The 23792-nt window shown below is 39.2% G+C and overlaps 1 protein-coding gene across 2 annotated transcripts in view; it reads left to right on the forward strand.

Annotated features, from left to right (window-relative positions):
* Positions 1-23792, forward strand: part of EDC3 (enhancer of mRNA decapping 3) — a 60614-nt gene that overhangs the window by 12562 nt on the left and 24260 nt on the right. For both annotated transcript variants that reach the window (XR_006961223.1, XM_047074807.1), the window contains exons 2-3: positions 5362-5543; positions 8703-9022. Coding sequence is in view for 1 of the 2 variants with exons in the window: in XM_047074807.1 (XP_046930763.1) it covers positions 5380-5543; positions 8703-9022 (484 nt within the window). In the remaining variant the exon portion in view is untranslated. The remainder of the gene's footprint in view (positions 1-5361; positions 5544-8702; positions 9023-23792) is intronic.

The raw sequence follows: 23792 nt of genomic DNA on the forward strand, positions 1-23792 counted from the left end.
GATGCTCTGCTCTAGTTGCCTCCCAGTTAGTCTCACTGAAAATATATATATATATATATTCGCATCTCTTCCAATTTATATTCTTTATGGTGACTTTTGATAATTAGAACTTTTACATTTTGATGAAATCTAATCCATCAGATTTTTTTTTCTTTTATGATTAGTACTTATTTGTGTTTTGTCTAAGCTTTTTCTCACCCAAGGTCACTAAGATACTGTTTTCTTAGTAGCTTTAATAGTTCTAGCTTTTATGTTTAGATAGTTTGTTTCAAATTGATTTTTTTGTATCTGGTATGGGATAGGAATACAAGGTTATTTTTCCTCCTGTATATCTAGTTCTAGCACCATTTTTTGAAAAATACTTGAATTTCTTTATTGATTTATCTTGGTACCTTGCTTGGAAGTCAGTGTGGGTCTGTTTCTGGGCTCTGTTCTGTTCCATTGATTTCTTTGTCTAGCCTTGCACCAACACCACAGATTTTCCATAGCTTTATAGTAAATTTTAAATTTTTTTTTTTTTTCAACGTTTATTTTATTTTTGGGACAGAGAGAGACAGAGCATGAACGGGGGAGGGGCAGAGAGAGAGGGAGACACAGAATCGGAAATAGGCTCCAGGCTCTGAGCCATCAGCCCAGAGCCTGACGCGGGGCTCGAACTCCCGGACCGCGAGATCGTGACCTGGCTGAAGTCGGACGCTTAACCGACTGCGCCACCCAGGCGCCCCTATAGTAAATTTTAAAATGAGGTGGTATAAAACATGTAGCCTTGTTTTTTATTTTCATGATTATTTTGGCTGTTCTAAGTATTTTGCATTGCCATATGCCTTTTAGAATCAGTTTTTCAGTTTCTTCAAAAAGACCAGTTGGGATTTTTATTGATATTTGTATTTGACTGGGGAGAATTGACAACGTTGAGCTCTTTGACTTATGAAGGTGGTACATCTCTCCCATTTATTTAGATCCTCTTTTAATTTTCCTCAGTGGTCTTTTATATTTTTCATTGTAGATGTTCTGCATGTTTTTCATTAGATTTATCCTAAGTAATGTTTTTTTTTTATCCTAAGTAAAGTTTATGGTTTTTAATAGTACTACAAATAGTATTTTAAAATTTTATTTTCAGTTTGTTGCTAAAATGAGAGTACAGTTTATTTTAAATTGAGCGTGTATCCTGTGACCTTGCTAAATTAATTTATTAGTTCTAGTAGGATTTTTTTAGTTGGTACATTTCTTAGGGTTTTCTACATACACAGTCAGTCATATGGTTTACAAGTAAAGACATTTTTAGTTCTTCCTTTCCATTATTTGTGCTTCTTATTTCTTGTTGCAGTGTAGAACCTACAGTATGGTATTGATTAGAAGTAGAAATGATGGAAGTGGATATCCTTGCCTTGTCCCAGTCTTTGGGGGTAAAGGATTCATTATTTCACCATTAATATGGTGTTCACTATAATTGTTTTGCAGATGCCCTCACTCCCCCCTTTTTGATTTCATGAATGGATATTGAATTTTGTCTGATTATCTTTCTGTATTTATTTATTTTTTAAAGATTTTATTTTTAAGTAATTTCTATACCCAATGTGGGGCTTAAACTTAACCCCAAGATTGAGAGTCACATGCTCCGTCAACTGAGCCAGCCAGGCACCCCTGTCTTTCTGCATTTATTGATATCATATGTGATTTCCTTGTTTATTTTGTTAATGTGGTATAAGACATTGATGTTTTAAAAATTTTTTATTTTTTAGTTTTGTAATGTTTATTTTGAGAGCTAGTGTGTGTGCTAGTGCAGGGGAGGGGCAGAGAGAGGGAGGGAGAGAGAATCCCAAGCAGGCTCTGGGCTGACAGAGCCCCCCCCCCCCCATGTGGGGCTCAGTCTCACCAAGTGTGAGATCATGACCTAAGCTGAAATCAAAAGTCAGACGCTTAACTGACTGAGCCCAGGGGACCCTGATTTTTTTAAATTAAACCTTTTATTTGAGATAATTGTAGATTCTTATGCACTTGTAAGGAACAATACAGAAACATTCCATATACCCTTCCCGGTTTTCCTCATTGGTAATAACATTTTCAAAAACTGTAATACAGTATCACTACTAAGATATATTGACATTGATGTGGTCAAGATACAGAATATTTCCATTATTACAAGGATCCCTTTTATAGACCTTTTGTTGCCCTTTCATAGCCATCCTTATTTCCTTCCTGCCTCAGCCCCTCCCTAAACCCTGGGAACAACTCATCTCCATTTCTGTAGTTTGTCATTTCAGAAATGTTAACACAAATTGAATCAGATGGAATGTAACTTGATGGGATTGGCTTTTTTTTTTTTTTTTTTTACTTTTTCTCTATGGTACTGCAGTTTGTTCAGCCATTCACCCATTGAAGGTCATCTTGGTTTCTAGTTTGGGCCTATTTGTGTGAACTTAAGTGTTGCTTTCTCTGGGATAAATGACCAGTTGTGCAGTTGCTGAGTCATGTAATAGTTGCATGTTTTTAACATTTTTTATAGATTGCCAAATTGTTTTCCACAATGGCCATACCATTTAATAATCCTGTCAGCAGTGTGTGAGGAATCCAGTTTTTCCACATCCTTTCCAGGATTTGGTGTTGTCACTAGTTTTTATTTTAGCCATTCTGGCTGATGTGTAGTGATCTTTCATGGTAATTGTAAACTGTATTTCCCTAATGGTTAGTGATGTTGAACTGTTGAGCATCTTTTCATGTGCTTGTTTGCTGTCTGTATATCTTCTGTTTTGAAATGTCTTTCTGTGTCTTTTGCCCATTTTTTAATGGATTTTTTTTCTACTGGGTTTTCAGAGTTCTTTATATATTCTATATACTAGTCCCTTGTCTCTTTCCGATATGTGGTTTGGAAAAATATTTTCCCCATCCTGTAACTTGTCTTTTTTATACTCCTAACAAGGTCTTTTATAGAACAAAAGTTTTTAGTTTTGAAGAACTCCAGTGTATCTGTTTCTCTTTTTATAGATTGTGCTTTTGGGGTCTAAGAACTCTTTGCCTCACCAGATCCTGAAGGTTTCTCTTATATTTTCCCTAAAAGTTTTATAGTTTGACATTTTACATTTAAGTCTATAATTATTTAAAAAAAATTTTTAATGTTTATTTATTTTTGAGAGAGAGAGAACAAGTAGGGGAGGGGCAGAGAGAGAGGGAGACAGAAGCAGAAGCAGGCTCCAGGCTCTGAGCTGTCAGCACAGAGCCCGACACAGGGCTTAAACCCACAAACCATGAGATCATGACCTGAGCCGAAGTCGATGCCCAACCGACTAAGCCACCCAGGTGCCCCAAGTCTGTAATCATTTTTAATAAATGTGTACATTATGAGACTTAGGTCAGGGTTTAGTTTTTTACTGATGAATATCCATTTGTCCCAGCACCATTTGTAAAAACTATGTTACTTTGGTTGAATTACTTTTGCATTTTGTCAGAATCATTTTGGGGCATTTTTGTGTGTATCTATTTCTGGGTTTTCTATTCCATTCCATTGATTTATATATCTTTCCTCCCACCAATACCACATAGTTTTGATTACCATACCCATATAATAAGCCTTGAAATTGGGTAGACTGATGCCTCCCATTTTCCTGTCAAAGTTGATTTAGTTATAAAAAGGTTATAGTTTGTGTGATTTGATGTCTAGGTAAATATTATCTTTACTGTTTTTTCTTTAAAGCAATTATATCTTTATATAAATTAAATTATATTGCTTATTCATTAATATAACAAAAAAAAGTAATTCAAGTATAGTTAACCTACAGCATTATATTAGTTGCAGGTGTACAGTATAGTGACTCATCAATTCTATATATTACTCAGTGCACATCAAGATGAGTTGTACTCTTAATCCCTTCACGTATTTCACCCATCCCCCCACCCACCTCCCCTCTGGTGACCATCTGTTTGTTCTCTATAGTTAAGAGTCATTTTATTTTATTTTACTTTATTTTGTTTATTTATTTATTTATTTATTTTTTGCATATATATATATATATATATATATATATATATATATATATATATCTCCCCTCAGCATTTTTTTTTTTTTTAACTTACATCCAAGTTAGTTAGCATATAGTGCAACAATGATTTCAGGAGTAGATTCCAGTGATTCATCCCTGTGTATAACACCCAGTGCTTGTCCCAGCAAGTGTCTTCCTTAATGTCCCTTACCCATTTAGCCCTTCCCCCCTCCCACATCCCTCCAGCAACCCTCTGTTTGTTTTCTATATTTAAGAGTCTTATGTTTTGTCCCCTTTCCTGTTTTTATATTTTATTTGCTTCCCTTCTCTTATGTTCATCTGTTTTGTTTCTTGAATTCCTCATATGAGTGAAGTCATATATATGTCTTTCTCTGACCAATTTCAGGTAGCATAATACCCTCTAGTTCCATCCACATAGTTGCAAATGGCAAGATTTAATTCTTTTTGATTGCTGAATAATACTCCATTTCGTGTGTGTGTGTGTGTGTGTGTGTGTGTGTGTGTGTGAGAGAGAGAGAGAGAGAGAGAGAGAGAGAGAGAGAGAGACATCTTTATCCATTCATCTGTAGGGTGTGTTATTTGACTTGTCTCTTTTTCCCTTTTTGCTTGTTTTATTTCTTAAATTCCACATGTGATTGAAATAAGATATTTGTGTTTCTCTGACTGGCCTGTTTTGCTTAACATTATATGTTTTAGCTCTATCCATGCTGTTGCAAATGGCAAGGTTTCATTCTTTCTTTATGGCTGAGTAATATTCCATTGTGTGTATATGTGTGTGTGTATGTGTGTATGTATGTATGTATGTATGTATGTAAACATCGCATCTGTTCTTTGGGTAAGTACGCAGTAGTGCAATTACTGGATCATAGGGTAATTCTATTTTTAATTTTTTGAGGAACTTCCGTGTTGTTTTCCATAGTGACTGCACCAGTTTGCATTCCCACCAAAAAAGTTTTTTTTTTATTTAATTTTTTAATGTTTATTTATTATTGAGAGAGAGAGAGAGAGAGAGAGAGAGAGAGAGAGAGCATGAGCATGGGAGGGGCAGAGAGAGGAAGAGACACAGAATCCGAAGCAGGCTCCAGGCTCCAAACTGTTAGCGCGGAGCCTGACGTGGGGCTTGAACTCACAAACCTTGAGATCACGATCCGAGCCGAAGTCGGTCGCTTAACTGACTGAACCACCCAGGCACCCTCCCCCCCACAGAAAAGTTTTATTTTTTATGCTTTATTACTTCAATTAAGGATGTGACAGAATATGTATTATTAAGCAACACCTGGTTCAGAGCCTGACATAATATTTGCTGATTTTAATTAAAGATTTGTCTGTTTCTCAAGATTTGAGTGGCTCATTCTCTCTACAGTGGTCTCACATCAGCAACATGGCTACGGATTGGCTGGGCAGTATTGTGTCCATCAACTGTGGTGATAGCTTGGGGGTCTATCAGGGAAGAGTGTCAGCAGTGGATCAGATCAGCCAGACCATTTCTCTCACCCGGCCTTTCCACAATGGAGTGAAGTGCCTCGTGCCAGAAGTCACCTTCAGGTGAGTGTCCTGACTGATTTCTTCAAATCTAGTCTCGTGGTCTGTGGAGCTTGGTCCTGTTGCCGACGTTCTCTTGTATGGGGCTGCTTTTGAGGAGAGTCTTGTCAGGTGAGATTTTGCAGTCTTAACTCTTCTAGTCTAGCTGCTGTTTCAGCGTAGAGTTTGTGTTGTGTCATAATTAACTTTTAGCCAATGAATCGGGGTTTGTCAAATATTTTTCTCATCTCTGTCAAGCACTCAATAGTATTTAAGTGGGTCAGATTCAGAATAATCTATTTTCTTTCTCAGATTTTTATTATTTGTGTTTTCTTATATCTAAGGCCTTTATTGATCCTCCCCCCACTGCATAAATGTATCTCTCTTTTAGATTTGTATTGTAATTTATCTCCAGAAGCACACTGTCTCCAGTAGCTGAGGTCCTTAGTTACTGAAATGTATTTTTCTTTCTTTTTTTTTCTTTTTAATGTTTATTTACTTATTTTGAGAGAGAGAGTGTGAGCAAGCATGAGTAGGGGAGGGGCAGAGAGAGAAGGGAAGAGAGAATCCCAAGTAGGATCAAGCTGTTAATGCAGAGCCCAACACAGTGCTTGATCTCATGAATCACGAAATCATGACCTGAGCCAAAACCATGAGTCAGATGCTTAACTGATCTCAAGTTCAGTTGTCTGCAAGTTCAGTTGTTGTCTTCACATCCCTCTTTTCACCAGTTTGTCATACAATCTCCCTTTCTTAGGTTAGAGCAACAACAGAACGGTCAGATGAGAGCTTCCTTGACTCTCTAAAAAGTACCTTCACATAATCTTTAGGAGTATTCAATTCTTATTTCTAACCCCTTCTAAAATCTCAATAGAAGACATACCCTGTGTGTTGAGGGCTACCCTTGTCCTGTACGCTTCACATACTATCCTTTTCTGTCTCCTTTGACACCCTACTCCATGTCTTTTGTGTCTTCATTATCAACCTCTATACTGTCTTTCTCCTCCTCTTTGCATTCCAACATTCCCAGCCTTCCCCCACAGTTCACACCCTCCAACACCCACGTCCACCCACAGCTTGCATGTGCCATTAGGTATTGCCCATCCTTTCCTTTCTCTTTATACCCACGGTTCTTTTCAGAGCAAAATAGTCTGTTTTCATTCCCTTTGTGGCCTCATTCTCTAGTTCTTCTTTTCCCCACCATTATCTTTTTTTCTAATTTTACCATCCTGCTAAACTAGCTCTTTCTAGTTCAATGTTACAAATGAACTAATTGCCAAATTCTGCAGCAGTGTCTTCATTCTAACGTTAACTCAGATGCCGCCTGTTGAAGTGTTGTCTTTTAGTTCCTCTGTCACTCCTTTGGGTTTTCTTTCCATGTATTCTTCCATTCCTTTACATCCCCGACACCACGTTCCTTTTCTTCTACTTTTTTTTTTAATTTTTGTTTATTTTTGAGAAAGAGTATGTGAGTGGGGGAGGGGCAGAAAGAGAAGGAGACAGAGGATCCAAAGTGGGCTCTGTGCTGACAGCAGAGAGCCCTATGAGGAACTTGAACTCACTAACTCTGAGATCGTGAGTTGAGCCGAAGTTGGATGCTTAACTGAGCCACCCAGGCGCCCCTCTTCTACTCACTTTTTAAGATTGATTTACTCAAAGTTCTGTCTTTGATTCTTTTCTTTGTCTGTAATCTCTCTCGACCACTTCATGTGTACCTTCGTATACATTGAGACCCCAGATCTTTCATTTAGACCCATTATCTGAACTCCTGACACTTATTTTGTCTATTGGTCATTTCCAGGTGGATATCCCACAAAATATCTTTCTGTTTTTACACGTGGTGTAGGGCTGGACCCTGAGATCAAGAGTCGGATGCTCTTTCAACTGAGCCAGTCAGGCACCCCTTGCACAGAATATCTTTTTTTTTTTTTTAATGAATATGTGAAATTTGCTCACATATTCTTTTTTTTTTTTTTTAATTTATTTATTTTGAGAGAGAAAGCGTGAGTGGGGAAGGGGGAGAGAAAGAAAACTAAAGCAGGCTCTGCACTGCCAGCATGAAGCTTGACATGTGGCTTGAACCCATGAATTGTGAGATTGTGACCTGAACTGAAGTCAGACGCTTAACTGACTGAGCCACCCAGGTGCCCTGCTCCCACAAAATATCTTAAATTTAAGATTTTCAAAGCTGAACTCATCATGTTATCTGTAGGTTTCTTCTTTCAAAGGTCTACCCTTAATCGGTAACTAATTATACCTTTCCGAGTTAGAAACTTAGGAATCATTGTAAATTCTTTCTCTTTGATCCTCATGCTTAGTCACCAAACCCTATGGAGTCCAAATGTCTCTTGGTTTCATCCTCCCCTCTCCATTTGCATTGTCACTTGCCCTGTTCGTTGCCTCTACTTCTTGCTTGATCTCCTCACTCAGTGTTCTTCCCGCTAGCTTTTCCACCTTCCCTACGGCCACTAGAAAAATGTAATAGGAGTATGATCTGGCCCCCATTACCTCCACAGCTTTGCCTCCTGTCACTACTATCCATCTCCAGAACTTTTCCATCACCCCACAGCGAAACTTCATACCCTGTAAACACTAACTCTCCAATCTCCTTTTCCTCCAGCCCTGGTAACCAATTTTTTACCTTTTTTTTCTATGAATGGGACTATTCTAAATATCTCATATAAGTAGAATCATTTAATAATTGTCCTTTTGTGATGGCTTATTTTACTTATTAGCATACTGTCTTCAAAGTTCATCCATGGTGTACCATGTGTCAGAATTTCCCTCCTTTTAAAGGCCTGGTGGGGTGCCTGGGTGGCTCAGTCAGTTAAGTGTCCAACATCAGCTCAGGTCATGATCTCACGGTCTGTGAGTTCAAGCCCCTTTTTGGGCTCTGTGCTGACAACTCAGAGCCTGGAGCCTTTTTCGGATTCTGTGTCTCCCTCTCTCTCTGTCCCTCCTCAACTCACACTCTGCCTTCCTCTCTCTCAAAAAATAAACATTAAAAAAAAATTTTAAAGGCTTAGTAAATATTTCACTGTAAGTCTGTACCATATTTTGTTTATCTGTTCATCTTATAGTGGACACTCGGGTTTCTACCCTTTGGCTCTTGGGAAGAATACTGCTATGAACATGAGTATGGCACTATTAGTTTTGAGACTTGGATTCTTTTGTGTATTTCAGGGCAGGTGACATTACAGAATTAAAAATTCTGGAGATACCAGGTCCTGGAGAAAATCAACATTTTGGAGACCTTCATCAGACAGAATTAGGCCCCTCTGGTGTTGGGTACCAAATGGGTATCAATCAGAATGGCACAGGCAAGCTGGTGAAGAAGCCAACCTCTTCCAGCAGTGCCCCTCAGAATATCCCTAAGAGGACAGATGTGAAGAGCCAAGATGTTGCCATTTCCCCACAGCAGCAACAGTGCTCAAAGAGCTATGTGGACAGGCACACGGAATCCTTGAGTCAGTCCAAAAGTTTCCGTCGTCGGCACAACTCTTGTAAGTTGGATCAAGTTGATGTTTCTTCTTACCCTTGTGTTTCAGGGCTATAAGGTTTTATCCACTGCTGTTCTGTAAACAAATTCTTTGTTACCCTAGTGAAAGGGATGCTGGTAAAGCTTCTCAAAAATACAGCATGATTCTCTTATTGTAGGTCTACCCCTTCAGGAGATTAAGGGAGAGAAAATAAGCTGTTAGAGACTCATACCAGCTCCTTACCCTCTCCCCCACTTAACTTCCTTCAAGAAAAGTCAGTAACCTGCCTGGAGTTCACGTGGACGAAAGCGATTATTGTCTTCAATCTGGTAACAGATGGTGGTGGTGATGTCTGAGTTGAGTCTACACTTGACTGTTCCAGGAAATTCTTGGCTAACTTGTGATTTGGCTCCCATCCTCAGAGGAAAGGAAGGGATTGGCTTATACATGTCTGTGATCGGACGGTCTCTGACAGACTACAATTTTTTTTAAGTTTATTATTTTTTTTATTTTGAGAGAAAAAAGTGTGAGTGGAGGAGGGGCAGAGACAGAGAGGAAAGAGTGAGAATCCCAGGCGGGCTCCTCACTGTCAGTGCGGAGCCTGATGTGGGGCTCGAACCCATGAACTATGAGATCATGACTTGAGCAGAAATCAGATGCTCCACCGACTGAGCCACCCAGGCACCCCTTCCGACAGACTACAATTTTAAATTTGCTATATTCACTGTCCTTACTAACACATAAAGGAAAATATGCACTGGTGTGTTGATAGCCTAGTTGTGTTTGGCACTAACAAATTGTTGAATGCCATGTACACACTATGGAACCGTAATTAATTCACTAGAATCTGATATGCTTTTTAACGCATTCACTAGAATAATGTTATAAAAATGAATTATAACAGATTCACCAGAATCTGTGTGGCATCTGTGTTAGGGGCCAACATTTTTACATTTGAAAATACCCTGATTTCATGAATAAACTCTTGACATTTTGGAACTTAAAAAAATGTATTTCAGGACTCATTCCTTCATTGCTTAAGTAACTGTCTGAATTGACAGTGAAAACCTGAGACTAAAATTGAATTGTTACTTCCACATCTTTTAAAACTAAAGAATGCTTGGGTAGGAAATTTACTGTTTTCATTTAGACTTTAACCTTCTCTGCTTTGCTTTATTCTCACTTAAAGCCCTTTTTTCTTTACTGAAAACACTGACTTGTTTGTTTAAAGTTCATGTAGTCAAGCAGCTTATAATATCATGTGCTTAGAGATAACCTTCATTAGCATTTTTCCTAGTATTTTTTTCTCTGATTATTAACATCTTACTAAGGTAAATTTGTTACAGTTAATGAACCAATATTGATACATTATTATTAAGTAAAGTATTTTCTTCAGATTACCTTAGTTTTTACCTAATGTCCATGTTACAGACGCTCATCCAGCATACCACATTACATTTAATAGTCATGTCTCCTCTTACATCTGACAGTTTCTCGGAGTTTCATTGGTTTTGGTGACCTAGACTATTTTGATGAGTACTGGTCAGGTATTTTGTAGAATATTCTCAATTGGGATTTGATGTTTCTCTTGTGATTAGATTGGGGTTATGTGTTTAGGGTGGAAGACTACAGTGATAAAAGTTATTTTCATCACTTCATATCAAGGGTATGTACTGTGAACATGGTTTATGACTTGATGTTGACCTTGATCACCTGGCTGAGGGAAGTGTGTATGTCACATTTTTCTGTAGAGTTCTCCCCACTCCTCCTATATTGGAAGGAAGTCAGTGTGCAGCCCACACCTCTAAGTAGAAAGTTATGCAGAGTATCTGTATACATTGTTTGGAATTCTTCTGCACCAGAGATTTGTCTCTTCTCCCATGTTTATTCAGTTATTTATTTTTATCAGTATGGACTTATAAGTATTTATCTTACACTTTAGGTTATAATTCATCACTGCCTTATTTTAGTGCTTGGCATTGGCCACTGGGAGCTGTTTTGGTTAGCTCCTATTTTCCTTGGACATTTCCCCCATTATTGTGGGTAGGTTTTTTTCCCTAGTACTTCTTTACTTTCTGGCCCTACAAGATGCTCCAGGTTTATCTTCTAATCACTTTTTGTTATAAATGTTTATTTTAGAGAGAGAGTGCAAGCATGAAGGTGGGACAGGGGCAGAGGGGAGGGGGAGAGAGAGTCTTAAGTAGGCTCCACACGTAGTGCAGAGCCTGATGCAAGACTTGCTCCCACAACCCTGTAATCATGACCTGAGCCAAAATTGAGAGTCGGACACTCAACCAATTGAGCCACCCAGGAGCCACATTTTCTTCTATATTTTTTGCCCTAGCCCTAGAATCAGCCATGTCTCCAAGGATCCCTGTTTATTTTATTGGAGAGTGGTATTATAAGCCATTGCCTGGGTGCTAGCTATGCTCATTGCTGCTGGGTGTTGCCTTTAAAAAAAAAAAATTTTTTTAATGTTTATTTTTTGAGAGAGACAGAGTGTGAGCAGGGGAGGGGCAGAGAGAGAGGGAGACACAGAATCTGAAGCAGGCTCCAGGCTCCAAGCTGTCAGCACAGAGCCTGATGTGGGGCTTGAACAACTCACCGACTGCGAGATCATGACCTGGGCTGAAGCTGGCCGTCCAACAGACTGAGCCACCCAGGTGCTCCTCTTTTTGGCTGACAGAGCAGGGAAATAGATATATGTATACTTGACCAGTGTATATACACGTATACTATTTTTATATATAATCTTCTGTACTATATGAAGCTAAGCATGAGTTCATACTGATGTCTCCAGCTTGAATCCATTACTACCTGCGTCACTCTAGCCACCTCTATTTTCTCATCTGTCACCTTTCACTCTAACAGTGAAAGACTGGTCTCCTACCATCTGTTGTCCATGGGCTTAAATCATTCAGTTCCAGTGCACAGGTATAGCACTATTGGAATTACTAACCTGTACCACACTCCCTTCATTGACTTGTTTTATGCATTTGTAACAGATTGTTTTGTCACATTCTGCCTCCCATTCTGGGATCCTCCCACCTCAATGAATTTTTAAAAATTTGCTTATTTTAAGGCTTATTCTTTGTGCTCTAAGGTTCTGAGTTTTAACCTGCAGTGCCTTGTATCCATCATTACAGTATTATACAGAATCCCTTGTTTCACCAATTTAGTCTTTCCACTTTTTCCTCCATGACCTCTCCCCTGCCTCAGCAAGTACTGATCTTTTCACCATCTTTGTAGGTTTCACCTTTTCCAGAATATGACATAATTAAAATCACACGGTAGGTAGCCTTTTGAGACAGGCTTCTTTCACTTAAAGTGCATTTAAGATTCATTCATTCATGTTGGGGTGTCTGGTGGCTCAGTCAGTTGAGTGTCCGAATCATTTTTTTTTTTTATTTTATTTTTTATTTTTTAAAATTTACATCCAAATTAGTTAGCATATAGTGAAACAATGATTTCAGGAGTAGATTCCTTAATGCCGCTTACCCATTTAGCCCATTCCCCCTTCCACAACCCCTCCAGTAACCCTCAGTTTGTTCTCCATATTTATGAGTCTCTTCTGTTTTGTCCCCCTCCCTGTTTTTATATTATTTTTGTTTCCCTTCCCTTATGTTCAACTGTTTTGTCTCTTAAAGTCCTCATATGAGTGAAGGCATATGATTTTTGTCTTTCTCTGACTGATTTCACTTAGCATAATACCCTCCAGTTCCATCTACGTAGTTGCAAATGGCAAGATTTCATTCTTTTTGATTGCCGAGTAATACTCCATTGTATATATATACCACATCTTCTTTATCCATTCATCCATCAGTGGACATTTGGGCTCTTTCCATACTTTGGCTATTGCTGATAGTGCTGCTATAAACATGGGGGTGCATGTGTCCCTTCGAAACAGCACACCTGTATCCCTTCGAAACAACACACCTGTATCCCGTGGATGAATGCCTAGTAGTGCAATTGCTAGGGTTGTAGGGTAGTTCTATTTTTAGTTTTTTGAGGCACCTCCATACTGTTTTCCAGAGTGGCTGCACCAGCTTGCATTCCCAGAGTGTCTGAATCTTGATAGAGTCGTGGGATTGAGCCCTGCCTGTGTTGGGCTCCACACTGAGCATGGAGCCTGCTTAAGATTCCCTCTGCCCCACTCTCCCACTCGCACTCTCTCTCCTTCAAACTAAAAAAAAAAAAAAAAAAAAAATCATTCATGTCTTTGTGGCTCGATAGCTCATTTCCTTTTATTGCTGAATAATATTTCATTGTATGGATGTATCAAAGTTTGTCCGTTTACCTATTGAAGGGCATCTTGGCTGATTCCAACTTTTGATGATTATGAACAAAACTTGCTAGAAACATTTGTGTGCAGGTTTTATGTGGACATAGTTTTCAGATCAGTTGGGTAAATACCTAGGAGTATGATTACTGGATGTTATGGTAAGACTATCGAATTTTTTTCCTCTTACCAACAATTATAGCAACTCTCTTGAAAGAGTGCAGTTAACGTCAAGCAAGTAATTTATTTGATCTTTAACAAGTCACTCTGGTAAAAAAGTTGGGTCACTCTCAAAAAGTATCCCCTGGTGGATGATGCTTCTGCTTTTGCTGTTTAGTCTGTTCCCTAGATTATTAAGTGCACATAAATAGGGTAAAGGGATCATGGAAAAAAAAAATGTTATCCTCTTTCAGAGAACTTCTTCTGAATCCAGATTAGTTTGGAAAATGTCTGTGACCTGGGAATTTGATGATGAGATGTGGCTTGGAATTGGTTTGTGATAGGTAGAGTTGCATTTATTTGTTTTTATTATTATTTTTTTAATGTTTATTTTTGAGAGGCAGAGCGCAAGCAGGGGAGGGGCAGAGAGAGAGGGAGACAACAGAATCAGAAGCAGGCTCCAGGCTCTGAGTTGTCAGCACAGAGCCTGACGTGGGGCTCGAACTCACGAACTGTGAGATCATAACCTGAGCTGAAGTCAGATGCTTAACTGAGTTGCATTTATTTATTTGTTTAGTGAATGCTGTAAGATGAGTAGAAAGGTCTGCCAGAGGATTTTAAGGATTCCAAGAAAATAGATTGGTTTCTTCCCACTGCAGTTGTAATGTAGATTATCATTGTTTTTTTCATTGATAAAGAAATAGAGATTAAGTATTTTTCTCATTAGAGATATGTAAATAGAAATTTTCCTGGTATATGTTTATTGATGTTGAAACTAGTAGATTGATAAAGTATAGGAATATAATCTCCAGTTCTGTTTTTTTAAAATTAATTTATTTAAGAATTTTTTTTTAACGTTTTTATTTTATTTTTGAGAGACGGAGACAGAGTGCTAGTTGTAGAGGGGCAGAGAAAGAGTGGGATACACAGAATCTGAAGCAGGCTCCAGGCTCTGAGCTGTCAGCACAGAACTCGACATGGGGCTTGAACTGACGAACCGTGAGATCATGACCTGAGCTGAAGTCAGATGCTTAACTGACTGAGCCACCCAGGCACCCCTCTTCAGTTCTGGTTTTTAAGTATTCTGTTAAGGTTAGTGATGATTGTTGAGGGATTTGTTAGTTATAGGTACCTAACAACATTTGTGAGAGATTTAGCACAAGCAGATTTTATTTTATTTACTTTTTTTAAAGGTTTATTTATTTTGAGAAAGAGAATGTGTGCACATGCAAGTGGGGAAGGGGTGTGTGTGTGTGGGGGGGAATCCCAAGCAGGTTCTGTGCTGCCAGCAAAGAGCCTGACATGCGGGTCCATCTCACGAACCAGGAGATCATGACTTGAGCCAAAATCGAGAGTTAGATGCTCAACCAACTGAGCCATCCAGGCGGTCCTAAGTTAATTAATTATATATTTTTTTACAGAGAGAGTGTGCAAGTGTGTATGTGGCAGGGAGAGAGAATCCCAGACAGGCTCCATATTTGTCAAGTAGATGAATGGAATATTAGTCCTCGGAAGCTGAGGGAAACCATTTGAGACTGGCTAAGGATACAGGTCTGTGTATGGTCTGTTCATTTTACCAATGATCCCACCATCCGAGGTCCTATTATAACTTCTTAACCTCCTTGGATGTGCCCTGGATGTGCCTTCTTGGTGCTGGAGCCCAAGAAGTTGAATTATTACCAAGGCCTAGAAGTTGGGGAGTTGAAAAGAAGGTTCCAGATGCTCTCAGTTATCTCTTCGTGAAGCCCATTGAGTCTGACATTAAAACATTTGCCATTGACCTTCAGGTGCCCTTTAGCGTGCTAAGTGCAGGACAAAGTTCCCTTTTACAATGTGTGTGTGACAAAAACCAATAAATAAGTGGCACTGAGGGTTACACAACAATGGGTTTGTTGTAAGTTATCCTGGCCAAAGGGCTTTTGTGCCAAAGGCTGGCAGCAAAATGGCACAGGAAGGCGGCCAGCCTCTAGTCTTAACACATACTTGGCCTTTGTAATTGAAAGGTAAAGAAATCTATGAAGCACTGTTTATCTTTTCCAAGGGAAGCGCTTTTCTCTCCTAGTGGCCAGAGTCCATTTTATTTTTTTATCCCCCCCCCCCCATATTTTATTATCTTAAATTCTAAACAAGGGCTTTGCTGTTTAGTTTTATATATATTATATTTCAAACAAACACGTTTTAATTATTTGCCAAAGGCCATTTTAAACATAGAGCCAGGCCCTTGGGCTGAGTAAGCCAAGTATTGAGACAGCTGATTCACTCAGGACTTCCCAATATTTGTATTAAAGTATGAGGAAAAGGAAGAATCAGAGACAACTGAGCATATTGGCTTGCTTTTCATTTACTTTATAATCTCTTATCTTTTTCTTGCTGACCTATGATGTCAGTATTTCCTCTTGGAAACCTTTTTTGCTGTCTACTTTCCTAGCAGTGTTTGGAACATAGCTGATCCTTGGTGTATATTTGTCAAATGAGTGAATGTAAGCTCTGTATTCAGAGTGTGAGAAAATACCTGATACCTTCTAAAGACACAACTCTGGTTTGGTTGCAAGTGATGTTTATAGAGTCTTAAGGCTGAGCCCAAAGTGGCTTCCTATTTTGCTGCTTTTGCCCTGTCTTCTCTCAAGCTGATAATTGCTTGTCTTCATCTGTCATTGTGATAGATTCAGGATAGTTCATTGTCCGTTCATACTGGGCATGACTGAACTCCTTTCCTCTGAAGCCCTTGCCTCATACCCCCTCTTTTATTATTGTTGACAGCTTCATCTTCCTGTCTTTTTCAGTCACGCAAAGATTTGATAGCTGCCTTTCTTTCTCATAGTTCATCTCAAGTTGCCTTTTCTTTAGTGACTTCTTTAGACTCTTTTGTTGTCTGTATGGGGTGTTTTTTTGTTTTTTTAGATGGTTGTTTTTATGAATTCAGAGATTTGTGTATTTATGGTAGACAGGGCATAGAATTGGGTGACAGGTCTGAATGACAAATTTCTGCCCTCTGTTTGCTTACATTGTCCTTGGTTAGAGTAAAAACACAGATAACTGCAGAACAAAGTAGGTAGTATGGGGCAAGTGCTAGATGAACGGTACCCACACTGCTGCAGGTGGTCAGATGGGGGTGATCTTTCAGTTGGAGTAATCAAGATGGTGTGTTTGGGCTGAGTCTGTAACAGTAAAAATGAGAAATAGCTTAAAAGTTCATCAGTAGGCATGGTATACATCAATAGGGTATAGTCTATAAGAAATCTTCAAAAAATGTTTTTTAATGTTTTAGTATTTATTTATTTATTTTTTAATTTTTTTTTTTCAATGTTTATTTATTTTTGGGACAGAGAGAGACAGAGCATGAACAGGGGAGGGGCAGAGAGAGAGGGAGACACAGAATCGGAAACAGGCTCCAGGCTCTGAGCCATCAGCCCAGAGCCCGACGCGGGGCTCGAACTCACGGACCGTGAGATCGTGACCTGGCTGAAGTCGGACGCTTAACCGACTGCGCCACCCAGGCACCCCTAGTATTTATTTTTGAGAGACAGAGACTGTGTGAGTGAGGGAGGGGCAGAGAGAGGGGGAGACAGAATCTGAAGCAGGCTTCAGGCTCTGAGCTGTCAGCCCAAACTCACAAACCATGAGATCATGACCTGAGCTGAAGTCGGATGCTTAACCGACTGAGCCACTCAGGAGCCCCTATAAAAAAATCTTATAAAAAGATATTTGGAGAAATCATTCATGAAACAGAAGCTCCTAAGCAAGATAGCAAGGTACAAAACTTTATAAGATGGATGCATATTTTTTGACTAGAAGGGAACATGTCAAAATGTTAAGTGAATATCTGCAATTTTCGGGGCACCTGGGTGGCTTAGTCAATTAAGCGTCCAACTTCAGCTCAGGTCATGATCTCATGGTTCATGAGTTTGAGCCCTGCATCGGGCCCCCATGCTGACATTGCAGAGGCTGCTTGGGATTCTCTCTCTCTCCCTCTCTCCCTCTCTCTCTGCCCCTCCCCTGAGTGTTCCCTCCCTCCCTCCCTCTCTCCCTCTCTCCCCCCACCCCAGAATAAACTTTAAAAAAGTTAAGTGAATATCTGCAATTTTCTATATATTTTAAGAACATATATTAACAAAAAGTTACTTCTAAAAAAGGAATACTTGTTTCCTGTTGCTTTTGAATTCCTTTTTTACCATTGTGCTGTACTGAATAGGTTTTTTGCTTTTGCCTTCTATGCTCATTTTCTAGACATGATCCTCTGCTAGTTCTTTTCACTTTGCCTAGGTCTGTCAGAGTTACATGGTTTCCTTATTCTTGTCTCCACAAATACCATGGAATTTGGAATCTGACCGATCAGAGTTCAAGTCCTAACTTAGACATATCGGTTTGGAACATCCTTAGTTTCCTCATTGGTAGAATGCTAAGGTTAATTGGGTTGTCTGAAGATAGCTGAGATAATGTGCATATCAAAGCCTAAGATGGTGCCAGCTGCATAGGTTCTGCAAGTTGACAAGCGTTTAGCAGCATCCCTGGACTCCACCTTCTAGATGCCAGGAATATTTCCCAACCACCCCCACTTGTAACAACCAAAAATGCCTCCAGACACTGTCAAATGTCCCACTGGGGCATAATAGTGCCCCTGATTGAGAATCAAAAGTTCTTCAGGAATGAGGAAACCTTGTTATCAGAAACTGCTGTAAGATCTACTCTCCACCTTTCACCCCATTCTGTCTTCTTGACCAGTATTCTTCACGTGCCCATGCTTAAATCAGTTGTTGGCATGAGAACCACCATGATTGATTTAGAAATTTACCTGTTCCCTCCCCTGAGAGGAGGGTATGGTATCTATCTGAACAAAAATGGGTATTGTTCTGAGGAAGAGATCTGGACATTAGATAGGCAACAACAGAATCTGCTTACAGGGCAAAAAACTCTAAAATTGCTTACCTGTGGCAAGGGCCTATTGAAAGTGTCATGGTGGAAGATACAGGCAGTTTGTTGGGTCTGCAGAAGTGATTGGGAATGGTAGTAAAGGGGGGTGAGAGTAACTTCAGGTGAGGACTGGGGCTATATTGATATTGTTCACCGTTGACTCTCCAGCACTTAACACAGATCCTAGTGGATAGCAGATGCTTAATGAATATTTTAAAAATGAATATAGAAAAATACTGATCAAAATTCTGTCCTGGTGAAATGTGAAATGTGTTTTGGGTTCAGTGAACAGTGGTATGATTATAGGTACAGTTGGCTGACATGAAGAGACTCCTGGAGACCACCCCGATTCCTTTCTTTTAGATAAACTATATTCAGCTTCAGGGAAATTGTGCTTTGGCCTAAATAGTGCCTTAAAATAAGCATGAAGTATTTGACTCCTAATATTGATGTTATTAGTTCATTAGGTTTCTTTTACTTCCTTTTGTAAAAGTAAACATTTCTGTGACACAACTCCTGATGGGCTCACCAATTGATTGGCTTTTTTTCTACAATACATACATGCTATATACATGAGATATGAGAAACAGAGGAACAAATTAAAAAGGACTAGATAAACACGAAGTAAACTTTCACAGTAATACTGGTTTAAATTTGGTTTAATGGTTCAAAATGTTTTGCTTATTGAAAAATTAATATTTGGTTTTTCAACAGAGTGAATAACTATGAGTCATGGACTCTTTTGGAGGTGGTGGGGAGGTGGAGATATTTATTACCTTGATTGTGGTCGTGGTATTACAAGTGTTTTGCATATGTCCAAACTCATCAAATTGTATACATTAAGTATGTACAGGTTTTTGTGTACTGATAAAACCTCAGTAAAGCTATAAAAACAAAAATCAGTGTTTTACCTCTGAGGAGATGAAGCCCAGGTGCATCTTCTCTTGGCTCCCAGGACTGAATCCAGGGCAGCAGTAGGACCTTGGCTGACTTTGTTTCTTTAGTATTTTACCTTACTAATTTTGTGTTTTTGCTTTGTCTATAGCTAAGCTGTTCCCCATTGGTAGCAGCAGTGATTAGGGGTTTGGCTTTATGGTTTGATCACTTGATCTGTTTAAGGGGATTCATGTTTCTAGATACCTGCTTTCTGTTGGGTGAGAGACAACAGCAAATCTGGTTAGTCTGTTCTATTTGTCTACTTTGAGCTCAAGTCAATTAAGATTTTCATCCCCACTGGGAGAAGATGGGCCCTTTAACATCTATACTGGTCTGTGTTTAATCTTGGCCCATGTCTGAGATTTTAGGGTTGGAGCTGTAAGCACTATTTCTGTGTATATCTGTGTGTCTGTAATTCAGAAAGTTCTTTACCTTTACAATTTACAAGGGATGAAATAAACATGAAATATTTTTAAAGGAATATTTTATTAATGGTTCAAAACTTTTTTGCTTATTAAAACATCAATACTTGGTTAGAACAGAGTGATTAGCTGTGAGTCACTCATTTTCTTAAATCTTGGTATACCACTTAAGAAAATAGTAACCATACTAGTTATTTCAGAAGAAATTTAATAGAATTGGTTAAGTAGGTGTTAGAAGACCAAAAAAGCAAAAAGAGACATTGAGGGAGGGGAAATAGGGAACAGGCTGCTGTTATCAGAAACTTGAAGTTCAGAGAAGAGGCTTCTCAGAGCTGGTGCCATTAGTTCCAGGGAGCTGCACTGAAGCTTGTTCTGTCTGCATGAGGCGGAAAGGAAAACGGGAGACCGGAACCGACTGCCAGGGCAATGCTGGTGTGAACAGCAAGCGAACAAGAAGGAGACAGTCCCGTGTCACTCCTCCTTCCTTATTCCTTCCACTCTCTTCACATGTCTACTACTGGTAGTGGGACCTGACAGGAGGAGAAATGCAGTTGTGGAGTCCCGGCCCAACACCGCAGAGACTGAGTGTGGAGTTGAAAGACTAATAAGTGACACCCTGAACACTTTGAATGAAACAGAGGTTCAAAGAACCGGTCCTGGGTTCAGTTAATTAAGAAATTAAAAAATTTTTCATCGCTGGAAAGGTAGTAGCTGAAAAAAAGGCAAAACTGGAAAGAATACCTCTCTCTGAGAGGCCTACTTTTCCTGTACAGGGTCAGATGTTAAATATTTTAGGCTTTGCCGGTCATGAAGTCTCTGTCTCACTTAACGTTGCTTTTGCAGCACAGAAGTGGGCTTAGACAATATGTAAACAAATGAGTGTGACTGTGTTCCAAGAAAACATATTTGCAGAAACAGCAGTGGGCTGAATTTGGTGAGCGCCAAACAGTTTGCAGACTCCTGATGTAGAATATACACTTAGGGTGAGGTTAATCAATGATAGTCCATATGGATTCATGTTTGGAATAACCTTGATACTTTTTTGAATTTGGGAGACCATCTTCTTAGATCGGATCAATTTTTTAAAAATTTCATTCTAGCTAAAGAAGACCTGTAAGAGGAATCGGAGAGGTGTTAGCTCTGCCATTCTTTTGTTTCCTTATGATTGCATTATTAGTATTATCTTTAATGCATAGTTTCTTTATAGGAATCTTTTTTTAAGGCACTTACTCATTTTAGTATGCTTTAGTAGCTAAAAATGTATATAGTTGCACAACAGTGTGAATGTACTTAATGCCATTGAACTCTATACTTAAAAGTGGTTAAAATGGTAAATTTTATGTTAACGTACATTTTACCATAAAAAAATTGATGCAAGTCCATTTGCACGGATACACGTCCTGTTATGGAACATCACTCTTTCTTCCAACATCTCAAGTACTGGCAGTGATTGGCTGGCATGAAACCTCATAAGGGTGCCAATTTCTAGCTGAACATTAAATTCATAAAGCCTAATTTCTTATTCTTTTTAGTTGAAAGAAAAAATAGAGTATGAAATATCTTCTCCCTTCATCCCAGTGGATCATCCTTTACACTCCTGGGTATGCCGAGACCACAGGGCCAGAGACCTGTTTTCTAATAGTATGCTTTGATTTATATTGAGGCAGAACATTAGTCCTGTATACTGGACTTTCTTCTAGTTCTTCCCCTGCCTGCTTCTATTGCTGAGGGTGTTACCCTGACCTTGTATTTTCATGCCTGCTCTCCCATTCCTAATCCAGCTCTGCTTTTTTCATCCACATTTCTGTGATACTTCATATAAATTTCTGTTATAATTCTTACCACGTTGTATTTTAGTTGCTTGCTTATATATCACTCCTCCTTTAAAAAAAAAGTTTATTTATGTTACAGCACGAAGCGGGGAAGGGCGGAGAGAGAAACAGAATCCCAAGCAGAAGGAGCTCGATTCCACGACCATGAGATCATGACCTGAGCTGAAATAAGGAATCCCTTGCCCCAGTAATGAACATTTGTGCTTCCTACAGTTTTTGCATGGGAAAAGGTCTCATGGCAACTTGTTGCCAGAGTTTTAATTTAAGAATTTATTTTTTTATTAAAATTTTTAAAAATTTATTTATTTACTTTAGAGAGTGCAAGCAGAGGAGAGGGGTAGATGGAGGGGGAGAGAGAGACAGACAGACAGACTGGGAGAGAATCTTAAGCAGGCTCCACACTCTGCACAGAGCCTGACACAAGGCTTGATCCCACAACCCTGGGATCATGACCTGAGCCGAAATCAGAGTTGGACGCTCAATTGACTAAGCCACCCAGCTACCCCTCTCCTCCTTCCTTTTTGAGTAGCATGTCTTGGTTATTTACCTGGCTGTGGCACATAGCATGCTCTCACTAAATGTTTTTGTCAGATTATTAGAACTAGAACTTAACCCACATTTTGACAATCTTGTCATTGTTTTATAATCCAAGCTGTTGATGGTGGCTCAGCTAGATCTTCCTCTCCTTTATAATTTTGGCCAAGCTTAGTTATTTTCAGAGGCCTAAATCTCATCTTCCAGCTCAGCCCTTTTCTATACCAATATTTGGCAATAGGAAGACTTGGGGACACGAGTTATATTTGCACAGTACACATCTTTCAGAATAATTATTGCAATTGATCTTGCCAATGTTGATTAATTTGTTAAACAAATATTTATTGACTGCCTGCTGTGTGCTAGGAACTCTGCTGGGGATAAAACAGTGAGCATTTTACATACAAGGAAATTGAGATTATGTAACATGTTAACAAGAACTGCAGCTAGAGCCTAGGTGTCCTGGCTCCTCCATGGGGTAGAAGGGAGTTGCTGTGAGAAGTTAGAGCAGTATAGTTGGGATGCTGTATGTGAGGGAGTTTGCTCGTGATCATTCTAACCTCTGTTTAAGTATTTTCAGTAATTAAAGATCTCAATCTTTCGAAAGGAAGCACATCATATTTATTTAAACCATATTGGAGGTTCAGTTTGGCATACCATTAGCCTGGTCCACCCTTTCAGGATGGTCAGAATATAAACTCAATTCAGGATTCTCTAGGAGTGGATGGTCTGGAGAATTCTGTGGGATTTTCTGTCTTGACTGCTAGAAAAGTAGTTGACTGATGTGTGGTGGCCAGATAGAGTGTCTGCTGTTCTGGTGTTGATGTGCATCTTGGTGTGGTCACTGTAGAATCAGGTCAGTATGATCCTTGTCGGTTGATGGTTCAGAAATTGCTTCCCTACAAGTATTAAATTCTGAGAAAAGATCACATTAAGAGATCTAGGGGTGCCTGGGTGGCTCAGTCAGTTAAGTGTCCAACTTCGGCTCAGGTCATGATCTCATGCTTGTGAGTTTGAGCCCCAAGTCAGGCCCTGTGCTGACAGTTCAGAACCTGGAGCCTCCTTTGGATTCTGTCCCTCTCTGTCCCTCTCCTGCTCGCGCTCTCTCTCTCTCTCTCTCTCTCTCTCTCTCTTAAAAATAAATAAACATTAAAAAAGAGAGAGAGATATAAAAACAGGTTTATAAGTCAAAATACCAACTTACAGTGATAGATGTATATCTGGCTCAAGATCTGGAATCTCTCTAAACCAGAGATTCCCTCCTGCTGGGTTCTAGGCTAAGACCATATTAAAAATTAGAAGGTTGTTTGCTTGGGAAGCATAGAATTCGGAGCCAGTTGAGTAGTATTTTTTTGTGAACTTCAGGTTATGAGGAGTTGATCTTCTTTTACTCTGGGGGTATTTCTCTCTTTACTCCTGGACATTTGGGGTCAAACCACTCAGACCTGTGGGAAGAGACTGCTGTACCCTTGCCCTTCCACTTTTCATTTTTTATTTTTTTTTTGTTTTTTCAGATATTTATTTTTTTAATTTACATCCAACTTAGCATATAGTGCAACAGTGATTTCAGGAGTAGATTCCTTAATGCCCCTTACCCATTTAGCCCATCCCCCCTCAACCCCTCCCCCAAACCTCTGTTTATTCTCTGTATTTAAGAGTCTTTTATGTTTTGTCTCCCTCCTTGTTTTTATATTATCTTTGCCTCCCTTCCCTTATGTTCA

The sequence above is a fragment of the Lynx rufus genome, unplaced genomic scaffold, assembly GCF_022079265.1.
Source record: "Lynx rufus isolate CCGP_SWC_20201006 ecotype Redwood Valley unplaced genomic scaffold, mLynRuf1.p SCAF_13, whole genome shotgun sequence".
NCBI lineage: Eukaryota > Metazoa > Chordata > Mammalia > Carnivora > Felidae > Lynx > Lynx rufus.